Below are 13,438 nucleotides of genomic sequence, written 5' to 3'. Positions count from 1 at the left end.
TGGTGACTGAGTTACGAACTATGCAGAGGCCACAGAAAAATGTGAAGTTTATGTTTTGTTAGGTTTCTAGCGGGTGTTCTCGGCACTCTTGAACGAATTGCAATTTTAATATGTTTAGACAATACCTCTCAGACATTCAATCTCCTGCACAAGACTTGAAAAATCATGAAGCACTTGATCTCTCCAAATCTAGCTTACTTTTTGCAGTGAAGTAAAGTTCTATGAAAATAATCATCAGTGCAGCAATTTCTATTGATTCAAGAATATCCTACCACGGCCTGGTGCAAGTAATTTTTTCAAACATGGATTCGTCAATGTTCTTAATAATATGAAGTTGCTAGGAGGAACCCATATGTACATATATACACACGCCTTTGAGTATGTATAGAATAAGACCAGCCATAGTAGGAATCTAATAATTTCCTTTTTTTCTAATGTATTACACGATCAAGTTGTTTGTCATTCATTCACAACCACAGGAGATAAATTATCCTATACATATGTATGAATTTCAGTATACTAATTAAGTACAAATGTTTGTCTTTGTCAGAAGAAGTATAAATGTTTTACTCTCATTGAATTAATTCTTTATTGTTAACTTGTTTATGGATGCAATCATTTTAAGTTGGTGTGCCGGTCGTGTCTTTTCAATCTTTTTATCACGATATTATGTGGAGACTGGCCGTTTGGTTTCGGAAAATATTTTAAATTCGACAACACTTTCCAGCTCTCATTTTCCGTTTTCTCGAGAACGTGTTGATTCGTAAAAGTGAAAATTAGATTAATTTCATGAGTATCTGTACCATAAATTAGTGTATATCTACAACTTACCCAATATGGATCAACATATATGTTCATTAACAGTATAGATCATAAGACATCTTTATTTGTCTATGTATTTGAAACCATATCATTTATTTTATAGTTGAGGCAAATTTCTAGATTTTTGGAAAGAGTATAAAAAGTATTAATCTGAATCGATATGTTACATTTATTTCATAAAATACAAACATGCAATAAGAAGCAGCATTCTTATTAAGACTAGAACCCTTAGGGAAGAAAATCGATTTATGAATGAAATCTATTAAAAAAAAAAAAGCATCCAGATATTGGGGAAACAATCAATTTACCTTTTTATGTTGAGTCAAGATCAATTAGGAAAGATATAAAGCATTTGGTTGAATTCTTCTTTGGTGTCAATGTAAATGTGGTAAAATTACATTAAGAATAAATTACCAGAGAAACTAGTGATAATCAATACGACATCAAAGATTTACATAGTTCATTCTTGAATGTCGTAATCACTCCATGGAGAGAGCCAATTGTCAAGAAGTCCACTATAAATCTAGAGAATGCAGAGTTTACAGTCACCCAGTTGCTCAAGTATTTTCCGATGGTAGATCACATCCAGAGCAAACCCACAAATTAATCTTATAGTCTCTCATAAAAAAAAAAACTCACAGAAAGTATATCCCAACGCTTCGTTGTATTGGATTGATGTGGTAATATTCATAACATAGCATAATAACAAACAGTACAAACTAACGTTCTTATTTAGCTAGGACTTAAAAGGAAGAAAATATATTAATGGATGAAATCAAATATCCATTAAAGACAAACATAGGACAAAAATAAAGAAATAAGTCAAGCTCTTCTTTGGTGTCGAAGTAAAATTTTTTAATAGCCTTCAACTCTCGATAATAGGTAAAAGAATGGGACCTAATCTAGGAAATAAAATGCATTACAGACATATGATCCTTACACCTTAACCAAGTTAGTCGATTCCTCTTCTTTAAAAATAATTTGTATCAAAATAATAACTATAGAATGGCAACACATCTGTGCACAATTTCTACTCCAAGCACATGCAATAGAGCCATAGACAGACAAGTATTTTGATCTATTGACATCATTGTTGTAATAAAGATCGCAACCACAGGAATCACTGCTCCAAGGCATTTAAGGGGAGTTCATGAGCGTCTCTAGCGATAAATTGATTATCGATGAAATGAAAAAAGGATTTAATTCTTATATAATCAATGCAAATCGAAATATTAATCATTCAACCAATTTTTTTGTCTATAAAAAATGACTCAATATTAGTTGTGTACCAAACTCTGAAAATTTCATTGGTTCACAACGACAAAGCCCAAAATTTAAATCGAATGTATGATGAAAATGCTATATTGCCAAGATTGATTTGGATAAATCCATTGCGGGACATCAAAGAATGATTAAAAATACAGTATTAAGAATTCTAATTTACTTCAATTCGAGAAAGAGAATTGGTATTCATAAAAATACAGTATTTTGCGACAACTTTAAAACTGTGGCAAATTTGTGGACAAAAGCAAACTTTCCAGATAAAAAGAAATTAATTAAACAAAAATTCTTTCTTTGGTATTATTATTGATTAGAAGACGTATTATGTATGAATCGATATTAGTTTGATACTAATAATAGGATCCGTTTCAGTATGATAAGGATAAGGATATTTCCATGATTGCAATTTGTTAATGATGCATTTCGTATACATTTTTGCCATATATGATATATGTATGGTGTTTAAAACAAAGAATTACACTTATGTATTCTAATACCTTCTGATCTAATACATGAATACTAATTCAATAAATGTAGTTTGACAAGTCAATCAAAGTAAGTGGTTACAAAATTTAAGTGCCACATGGAGGGGCAAGCATATCCCACAGACAATATAACTGGTTCATCATACCTTTTGAGTTGCGTGATTGACATATAATTATTTTCTTCATATTAACAAGTAACACCTCATAACACTTCTTATGCATATCAACTAAGGAAATATTTGATCTTTTTAAAATAATGACCATGCGTTTTATTAGACAAGTTAATGCAGTGAAAATTACATCATTCCCTTATTTAATGGGTTGACGAGTACTCTACTAATATTTTCTAATGAAATCATTACAAATTATAATTTAACATTTGTACATTTTAATGATATTACCAATAATTTTTCAGTGAAGAGAGACATAAATGTTTGAGAATAAATATCCTGTTTCTAATGATGATAACTCATGATAGGCAAGTATTTGGACTACGGAAAACAACACTAATCTCATAGACAGATGGTAGGCCTAAGCATGGAGTTGTTTGCGTTTGGTAAAGTGACAACCAATTGACGTCATGCCCCTAATCCAAACAAGATTAAACCCATGGAGTTGATGACAACCACTAAAATTTGTCATCTCACTAGACCTGCATATTTTATCCATTAACTAATTTTCAAATAATCAGTTGTTATATCTTGTTCTGGCTGGCTATCTTTGTACCTCTTTTCTTATGTGAGGAGTGGGGATGTATTAACACCTAAAAAATCGCCAAAATAAGTATCGGTCATTTCCATTTTAAAAGAGACATTGACTTTATGAGACATCAATCATATCAAGCAAGATTGTCACTTTATAATTTTAAGTCTTAGCGCAATTAATTCCAACAAGGTTGAAATTGGTAAAGGTTTGACCAGCGGAAGGTTTGGCATGTGCGATATCAACGTTGGGAAATTTTACGATGCAAGCTTGGGATAAAAAAAAAAAAAAAGAAAAGAAAAAAAAAGGAATAGAGATTGTTAGGCCCCACAACCTCATAATCTTTGACGCGACCCTCATGGACGGGAGTTGGGGAATGACAGGTTCAAAGGTTTTTCAAACCCTACATTGCGCGATGTTGGAAATTTCATTTTAGTTCAATTAAGTCTAAAGGAATTCTATCATGAGGAATAATCACTAACCTATTAGGCTCAATTAGATACCAAGTGAAGCATGAGATGATACCTCAATTCTTACACAATCAGAAATCTAAGATCAAGAACTCAATTACACTAATTATCTAACTAGAACCTTTTTGATATATAAACTTGATCATTTGTTAACTAATTGTCACATGCAATTTTTTTATCCAATTATGAGTCCTCAAGTTCTTGTCTGCTAAATGTCCATGCAATGAACCACCGCCCGCAAATCACAACTCAGAAAAAGCAATATTAAAGGATTACAAATAATTAAGTATGACTCTAAAACGTAACCTAACCATTCAACTAAAATATGCAAATCACAACTCAGAAAAGCAATATTAAAGGATTACAAATAATTAAGTAAACTTGATACTAGTTGGGTAAGGAACATAACATGGCTTTGTTATTAAACTTCATAATAGCAACCCCGTGAGCTATATTTGAATTGAGCCAAATTCCTTGCCTAAAAAATCAACCTACAAAAAATCAAATTATGTCAAAGAGATTTGCTAAAAAAAGTTTAACTATATATACTAACTAAACGAAATTAAGCAAAATCTAATTCTAAAATCTAACAACCTAAATTGCTTCCAAGCTAGGCCCTTGGGGCCCGATGCGAATATGGGCTGTTGTGGACTCCAAGTCTAGGCCATGGACACAAATCGGGCTTTATTAAATGAAAGCCCTTTTCTATTTATAAACTTTCAAAAACCCATTTTGAAGAAAAGCAACCTTATTAGACCAGATTCAGCCTAAACCTAATTATACCAAGTAGAGCCCAAAACTAGTCCAAACAAAGCTAAGCCCAAATCTACCAAAATAAGGACAAGCCCATCAAAATCAACTTAAATCTATCTCCTACCATAACTAAATGAGCCCATCCTATTTCCTCCACCGTTTGTCTTCTTTTCCCATTTCGTTTTTCTTTCTATTTTATTTTTTTTTCCTCCTCCATCATCTTTCACGCGTGGCTTCCTATTCCTCAGAATTCCCAGTTTCATCCTGCTACAGTAAACCTGGAACGAATCCAGAAAATATCTCAACTTCAATAACCGGAAGGCCTTCGTTGATCGATCATTACATGAGACGCACAATACAAAACAGAGAAAAGATGGATTCAGCAATACTCTCAGAAACGATGAGATATGGCAGAAATCATCACACTTAATAACCACCAAAATGATGTCTATTAAGTAAAACATATATGCACCCAAAATGATCCACAACCGAAGATAAATTCCCTCATGTCAAATAAGTGGTGGGCGAAATTAGTGGGATTATTTAGGTATAAGTATATCGGAAGTTTCAAAATTTATCACAAAAATGTAATTATTCTAAAACTTATAAAAACAAATGTAATCAATTTCTAAATTTTTGTCAAATTGAGTTGCTGACATAGCTTTTTTTTTTTTAATAACGTGACTAAATCATGGAACATAAAATTAAAATGATATTTGATCTAAATGATCTTCAATATAAATTTTATTAATTAAATTATAAAAATAAACTATATTAATAAGAAAAGGCTTAGAAACTAGGAGGGCCGCAGGCCCGGCGACCTCCGCCAGCCATCCCTACCACATTGGCCCTTCTCAACAATGATAAGGCAGCAACGGCAAAGGCTTACTTTTTTAAAATTTAATTTAAATAAAATTTGTATTAAAAATTAGACATGCACCAAAATGAGCCTCGACACAGAAGATAAAGAAAATAATTAAAAAAAAAAAAAACCACATAAGCATTTAAGTCAAATTGGACAGAGTTAATGGACAATTGAACCAACTTAACAAGTTTTAAGACTTGATTGTAAATTTTAAGACTCAATTATACTTTTATATTAATTTTAAAATTTATAGTGCACTTATCCCGATCATTTATACATAAAATTTAGGCGACAACTCATGCTAATCTATCATGATTAACATTACTGGAAACTTAGATCACCAACTCGATCACAACTTCAACACAGACATAGCAGTTTTTGGGACAAATACCATCCAGGACCAGAGGTTGCGGGTTTTCTTCCACAGATTACCGAGAATACGAATAGGCAATTCTTACCTTACCAAGGAGAGATCTCGATTGCGGCTACTGGTTGAACCCGCATGAGGAGGTTCTGGATGGCATCTCCGATAAAGAAGAGCATCAGTAACTTTACGGCAACAGATAAGCTTGGCTGAAAGGAGTTTTCGATCGCGATTTCCAATCAAAACGATGACCGGGGACTTCATAGTATTTCATCGGCATAGATTTACGCCGACGGTAAGACTCGAGGGCAAAGATCCTCAGGTCTTCCGGCTGAAGAAGGTGGGAGTTTTTCTTAGAGTTTTTACGTGGTCATGCCAAATGCTCTAAATGGTTAATTAGCTCCATCCGTTCAAATTTCTTTAATTGGATGCGAAGTTTCTAAGTACTACTGTTTCCAAATCATATATCTAAAAAAGATCATAAATTAATGAAATTCTAATTTTTGTCTGTTAAATGTCAAATTTATTATAGGCGTATAGAATTAGGTCTTCTTTTTTTTTTTTAGATATCTAAAAAAAAGACCTAATACTATACGCCTATAATAAATTTGAGATCTATATGCAAAATTGTTACGTTTTTGTAATTTTTGGTTGAGAGTTGATTTTTTTCTCTTTTTCTTTTTATTTTTTTAAGTTTGACAAAAAGGCAACCCAAAAGTTAACTCTGGTTTATTGAAAAAAATGATGCTAAATTGCTAATAGAATGCAATGCTTCTAATTTCTACATGCAACTGAGACACTAAGGATACTTGACTGATTTGTTTGTCAAAAAGTGAGACTCGCCGCAATCATGGATCTTGAATCTCAAATTTCCTAACTTGAACTATCAAGAAAAATTTAGATTTTAACAATTGCAAAACATGAACATCATAACTAAACACGTGGCAGAGGTGATTGGCATACATGCGGTTAGCACACACGTGGCAAAAACGGTTGGGTTAATGCCAAACCAGTTAAAGTTAGAAAAATTTACGAGAATTGTTATTTCCTTGTCAACCCTAATTCTTAAAAGAAGCAATGGAAATTGTGGCGAGGCACATGGTAGAATTTGGTTAGCATACATGAAGAAGCAGTTAGCATGAATATCGAACCAATTATTGAAAATTGACACTAACTGCGTCCAAAAGATGATGGACAAGTCCAAAACGTGGAGCAAAACGCAGGGTACCAGTAATTTGTTGCAACGACTCTATAACAATGCCAACACCAATATAATTGGTTGGTAATCATTTACCATCCTTGTACCACACTTTAGAGATTGATTTTGATTTTGCGAAGGGAAGGATATTAGGGTTACCTTTAACTATCTGCCACTTCTTTTTTTGTGATTAACATTTCGTACACCCAACATATATAAGTAACATTTGGACTCTCGGGTCGATAATATGGTCAATTTGCTGTAAAACCTAATACACACACTACACGTTCAATTTTACACGCTATCACACCTAAACAATCCAATTTTTTTGGATTGGTCCATCTCAATTCAGATTCGCGTCTTACACTGCCCGTTATGCTAGTATGATATTTCATAAGCCCCGAATTTGCTACCTTGCTTCCTCATCCATTCAAAAGAAAGAAAAAAAACGCGAGGGTATAATCTATTGGAGACACTTCACTTTCTGACCGAGGAAGAATCCGCATCGGGTCCATCTCTGAAATTCTTATTGGGCCTATTATATATTTTGGGGTTTGACCACGCACTGTCGATCCAAAAAGCTGCAACCTCCATTTAAAATTCCATTTTCAGCAAGTCTCAGGAAACATCAGCAGCCTCTCTCAAGCTCAACCACTTCAAATCGCATTCGAGCAAAGACCCAAGTCATCGAAAGCAACCTCGTATTCATTCACACCGGAATTCCTAGGCTCATGTTGAAAAGTAAGCGCAAATGACACGGTCAAACCGTGGGCATCTAATCGCTCTCTCTCTCCGTCCTGATCATTCCTTAATTTAATCGCGGGACTTCGGACAAAGCCAGTCTTATCCCCGTCGTTCATCATCATCATCACCGTCCCCATACATCGACATAGTTTACAAGTCTTAGGGAAAATGAGTAATAAAATATATAAAACGTCGAAATCTCACGAATTTCGTTGCCCTCGTCGACCACGTCCAGGCATGATCCGCCGCCCAAGCAACTTGATTCCTGGAAAAATAATTGGCGTGGGTTTGTTGGGTCTTGGTCAAATGTGGCAAGCTGGCTCGTGTTGGCTTTAATCACAATTTTGCCACCTCTCTCAATGGGTGGCTGCAAAAGGAAAGGGGCCAAAAGTTTTATGGTCATTCACATTGGTGCTACAATATTTCGTTGAATTATTTAGTATCACTCAAAAAAAAAAAATAATGACTTGAAAATCTGACATGACAATTTTTTATTAGTTTCTTCAACAGCCGTAACTTGTTGGCATGCCTAATCAGCATATATACTACTAAATGACGTCATATATATATTTTACCCCAAATAAAAACCTTAAATCAAACAATCAAGCATTTTCCAAAATTTGAAACCTTAATTTGATTTTCTTTTAAAATCGACAGTTGAATCTTGCAATGGACATAAGCAAAAATAGAGTAGACAACATACATATGGAGATCTCGGACAATCATCATAATTGATGATGTTATGAGAGAATCAAGTAGACGTGTGTCAATTTACACGCATGACAATCACGGAAACACTGAAATAGAGCAAAACAGAGCAAGGAGGACCAAGCGAGCTTGAAACACTTCAAGTTTCCTAACCGACAAATAGAGCAAAACAGTGAGATGTAAACTCTTGGACCTAAGCTCACCAAAATTAGAGCAAGGAGGCATTGGCCTCAAATCAGGGTTCAAACCAGAAACCAAGGATTCTCGAAGCATTTTCGTTGGCAAAGAAAGACCAAGCGAGCTCGAAGAACTTCAAGCTTCCCAACGGTGAATCGCAATAGCAATGATGGTTATTAATGGCCTGGAATCTATGAAGGAGATCTGTAAATGAGAGAGCTCAATGAAAGAATTTTCTATTAGCTCTCTACAACTAAAAAAATGACTCTTACTTTATGTGACCGAGCTCCCTATTTCAGTTGTGGCAAAGCTTGAGGTGGCTGAAAATGGAGATACAACAGCGACTCTCAGTGATCGAAGATAGCCAACGCTGTCTAGAGAGTAACATAGATGAAGGAGCCTTGTCATATCCGATTCCAAGAGAATTCTTTCCGTCTATTTTGAGATAGGCTTCATGGGATGTTGTTTAGGCTAGCCTTCATGTAATGTGTTTAGGCAAGCCAATCACATGAGAAGTCCATGGTGGACTTATATCTAATATAAAAGAGGTCATGTCAAACTAAACATTTTATCATAAAAGATATCTAATAATTTTGATCGGAATTTATTGCCATATGCACTTAAATGATTTTTTTTATTTGACACTTAATTGGATCACTGAAAGTTTTAATACTAAAGTAAATGTCATAAGATACTTTTGGGATTTTTAGTATCTTTATGCTCGATATAAATATTATGTTTATCTTGTACGATTGAAATTTCATTTCAGTAAAAGACTGCATTAAATCAAGTTCGATTAATTATGTCACTGTCACGCTACATTCGTTTCTCTCAATAAATTTTTCGCCTCATTTGGCTAATGTGTTGCGGCGACGTACGCGAGCAATGGCTCCTTCCGCTGTTTCTGGTACAGAAGATCCATGGACGTTTGTCTTGAGCACGTCGCAGGATGGTGGGGTTTCCCACATTAGGGTAGGTCCATTCGCTGCTGTGATTTCGCCTGCGTTTTTGTCTACCTATCTTCTGAGATTATGATTAATCGCCAGGGCCGAGTGGATGAGTTGCTGGGGCCCGCCCCGGGGGGGTGGTGCGCGGCGGTAGGTTCGGACTTTGAGCTCCGAACACTGGGTTTTTCTGCGCTTTCTGATCTGCCACAGCAACAGAGCAAGGAGCTCGAAAGTGACTGACGTATAGTTGAACTTCGTGAGCCACGCTTCGATTCTTGTCACATCTTGATTATAGGCCATACTCTACTTTACTTCTTCCAAATTATGTCGACTTGTGAGGCTTAGGCCATTTCTTAATCCTTGAATCATATCTTTGCTACTTCTCTGGATCGATGCTGTAACACAATGGAAATGGAAACCGAGCCTCACTTTCCTTCCTGACCATTGCTCGTTGACCGTTGTTCCAAATGGAGTTCTTGCAACTTCCTTGAATTGCATAACAACGTGTTTTCCATCAACCAAGTCTTGCAAAATCGCTTTAAAATGTGGTGTGGTTTTACATGTATTTTGACGAGAAAAGCATGTCAAATCTTTTTGTGATTTGCTTTCAGAATTTTAGCAGACGCAACTAAGATGGAAAGAAAAGGGAGCTCTTCTCCGGAAACTGGATCCACAAGCCATGGCTCATCAGGAGCTGAGTTTGATGTGTTCTTGAGTTTTCGAGGACCGGATACTCATGCAAACTTCACAGATTCCCTCCATCATGCCTTGCTAGATGAGGGTATTCGTGTTTTCATAGACAAGAAGCGAATCGACGTTGGTGAAGAGATTGGCCCAGAGATTTTCCAGGCCATCAGTGACTTGAAAATCTGTATTCCCATCTTCTCTAGGGGCTACGCCTCTGGTATATGGTGCTTGCACGAGCCGGGACACATGATGGAGCGGAGGAAAACCAACGATCTAAAGGTTTTGCCCATTTTCTATGACGTGGAACCCTCTTATGTGATGCTTGAAATCGAAGTGTATAGGGATGCATTAACTCTGCATAAAGAAAAAACAGGACTGAGATTGTGCAGCCCTGGGCAGAAGTGCTCAAGGAGGTTGCTAGAGTCGAGGGATGGGACACAAAGAACCAAGGGTAAATCAACGCACTGAACTTAGTCTTTTTGTTTCTTTGCTATTTCTTTTGCTCGATTATTGATTATATTTTGAAGAGCATAATTTTTTCTTTGTTCTAGATCATAATTAATTTGATTTTGTTGTGTGTACTGATACAGTCATGAAGAGCTTGCACAGTTGATTGCTCGAAATGTGTTAGTTAAGCTGAAGGGGTCCTATGTTCATATATCTGATGATCTAGTTGGAATAGACAAATCAGTACATGAAGTAGTAGATTTGCTGAATGTCAAATCTGAGGACATAAGGTTCATTGAAATTTGTAGAATCGGTGGAATAGGCAAGACAACTCTTGCCAAGGTTGTTTATCACAAACTATCTACTAATATTGATAGTTGCGGTTTCATTTCAAATATCCGAGAAGCATCAAAAGGTTCTTGTTTGTCAAATTTGAAGAGGCACCTAGTCTTTGATATCCTTGGCAACATAGGAGTTGAACTTTCAAGCATTGATCATGGCATAAATATGATGAAAGATAGATTCAACGGAAAGAAAGTTCTTATTTTCCTTGATGATGTAGATCATAGGAGCCAATTCATGGCATTAGCAGCAAAGGCGGAATGGTTTGGTTTGGGAAGTAGAATAGTGGTTACAACAAGAGATAGAAGTGTTTTAAGTGGATTCCAAGATCAATTTGAACATTGTTTGATTTATGAAGCTAAGGAACTCAACAATCTTGAAGCTCTTCAACTTTTTAGCAAGCATGCCTTTAGAAGCAACTCTCCTCCAAATGCATTGTTCAGTCTATCTGAGGAAGTTACTGTAAGGATGTGAAGGAGAAGTTAATATTTAGTTATGAGGGGTTAGATCATCAGCAACAACAAATATTTCTTGATATTCCCTATTTTCTAGCTAGAGATGATAATAGCTATGCAGATTACATGTGGGATGATTGTGGATTTTCTCCAAATAAGGGGATTGAAAGTTTACTTTCAATGTCCTAGTGAAAATTGGAGAAAGAATCAATTATGGATGCATGATCAGCTTAAAGACTTAGGCAAGAGCATTGTATACCAAGAAAATCGTAAAGATCCAACAAAATGTTCACGGGTGTGGAATCATAAAGAAGCTCTTGATTTGATCAAGAGAAAGAAGGTACAAGTCTAAATGCACCCTCCTTTGCTTTCTTAATTGCGGAAATCTTCCTTGGATTGTTTTCCCTTCCTTCAAACATCATTTGGAACTTACATTTAACGGACTCTTTCCTCATTTTAGGAAACCGAAATTTTTGAAGCGATCTATATGAACTTTGGCAGGTTTATACAAGCCAATGTTTTGACATCGGATGAATTTACGAAAGTACCAAGACTAAAATTTCTTAAAATGGCTGGTGGGAACTTCTCTATAAACTTTGAGGATCTCTTTTGAGAATTGAGATGGCTTTCTTGGAAGTATGGTCAATGCTGAGTGTGTCCAACTTTTGCCCAAACAATCTACTCATCCTCGACCTATCAAAGAGCTGAATAGACGGACTTTGGGGTGCTTGGACTCAACTTAAGGTATGTGCAAATAATAAAGTATAACATGTAATATTTTTGTTTAGTCACACCAGGTCCTGATTTATGGGGTTGGAAGTATGGCTTTCTTATTGCTCTTTTTTCAGTTAAATTTTTGTTGCCTTAATTCAAATAAATCTTGGTCTTGAAGAAGGCCTATGACACCAATCCTTCATTCCATAGGTTTGAAACGCAAGTTTTCACTGGAAGTACATTGAATCAAACAATGACTATACATATATGTCATAGATGTGATTGATAACATAATGCTAATTGTATATCCACATTGTACACACTTTATTCAATGGAAAGAATGTTACCATTGATCAATTTTGTATCTTTATTTCAATATTGTACTCAATAGATATTAGGTTGTGTAGATGGAGAGGATGTAACATGTGTAGATTTTGCAAGATTGCATTTATTGAATCAAACAATTAGCTTACCAAAAAGAAAAGATGTTAGGATTTGGTTGTTGGTCATTGATCTACATTGCATTTTTTATTTTCCATTGATACTATGCTATTGTTGTTTTATCATTTATGGCAATTCTTCTTCTGATGACTTTCTTAAATTCAAATTGATAGTAGCTTTATGATTAAAGGGTATTGTAATGTGCACGTTCTATGTTTCTAGTAACTAAACTTTTGGGTAGCCCAATAAACAAATGGAATGACTTGATTAGCTCTATATACATATTTCACAATTTCTTTAATTTATAGAATTTTAAAATTATCTAATGGAGTATGTCATCGCTTAGTACTGTTGACTTACATTACTGTTTAAAGAACATTATATGAACATTCACGTTGTTTTGAGTTCCCTAATCACGCCAATAAGTTGTCATTAATAGACAATTATATTGAGTGAAATATGAGTAGTGAATAAGACTATCTATATTATACATAAGATGCTCTGCCAAAGAAAAACCAAACAACAGAGAGAAATTAGCAAAGTAATAAAAATTGGAGAGTAAAATTGAACATGCATACTGATTTATTTAGTACGTCAATACTAATAGTGTACTCTTCGAAAGGTTATGTGGAAGCTAATACCCCCTTATTTTAATTAATTAACAAAAAATAAAAATAGAAGAGTAAATTTTTCACTCCATTTTCAGGTTTCAACCGAATATCGGAAAATATAATATTTTTCTTGGAAAATAGCTTCTTGGAAAATATTTTCCGGAAACGTAATATTTTCTACTAAACAAACGGACCTCGAGTTTAAGAAATCTGGAATTAAAATTT

The 13,438-nt window shown here is 34.9% G+C and overlaps 1 protein-coding gene across 1 annotated transcript; it reads left to right on the top strand.

The window, feature by feature from the left end:
- The first annotated feature begins 10,149 nt into the window (after positions 1 to 10,149).
- On the top strand, positions 10,150 to 11,466 carry LOC120291780 (disease resistance protein RUN1-like). Its single transcript, XM_039309511.1, has 3 exons — positions 10,150 to 10,482; positions 10,593 to 10,654; positions 10,794 to 11,466. The coding sequence occupies exons 1-3, from the start codon at positions 10,150 to 10,152 to the stop codon at positions 11,464 to 11,466; spliced, it is 1,068 nt and encodes a 355-aa protein (XP_039165445.1).
- The last annotated feature ends 1,972 nt before the right edge of the window (positions 11,467 to 13,438 follow it).

The sequence above is a fragment of the Eucalyptus grandis genome, chromosome 3 (assembly GCF_016545825.1).
Source record: "Eucalyptus grandis isolate ANBG69807.140 chromosome 3, ASM1654582v1, whole genome shotgun sequence".
NCBI classification, from domain to species: Eukaryota; Viridiplantae; Streptophyta; class Magnoliopsida; order Myrtales; family Myrtaceae; genus Eucalyptus; species Eucalyptus grandis.
Note: the sequence above shows the minus strand (reverse complement) of the source record. Positions and strands in the feature narration are given on the sequence as shown.

Bases quoted from the DNA above. Each gene is read 5' to 3' on its own strand.
- LOC120291780 (XM_039309511.1), top strand. From the start codon at position 10,150: ATGGAAAGAAAAGGGAGCTCTTCTCCGGAAACTGGATCCACAAGCCAT. The intron at 10,483-10,592 runs GTTTTGCCCATT...GAGATTGTGCAG, and splicing joins GGAAAACCAACGATCTAAAG to CCCTGGGCAGAAGTGCTCAA. The intron at 10,655-10,793 runs GTAAATCAACGC...GTACTGATACAG, and splicing joins TGGGACACAAAGAACCAAGG to TCATGAAGAGCTTGCACAGT.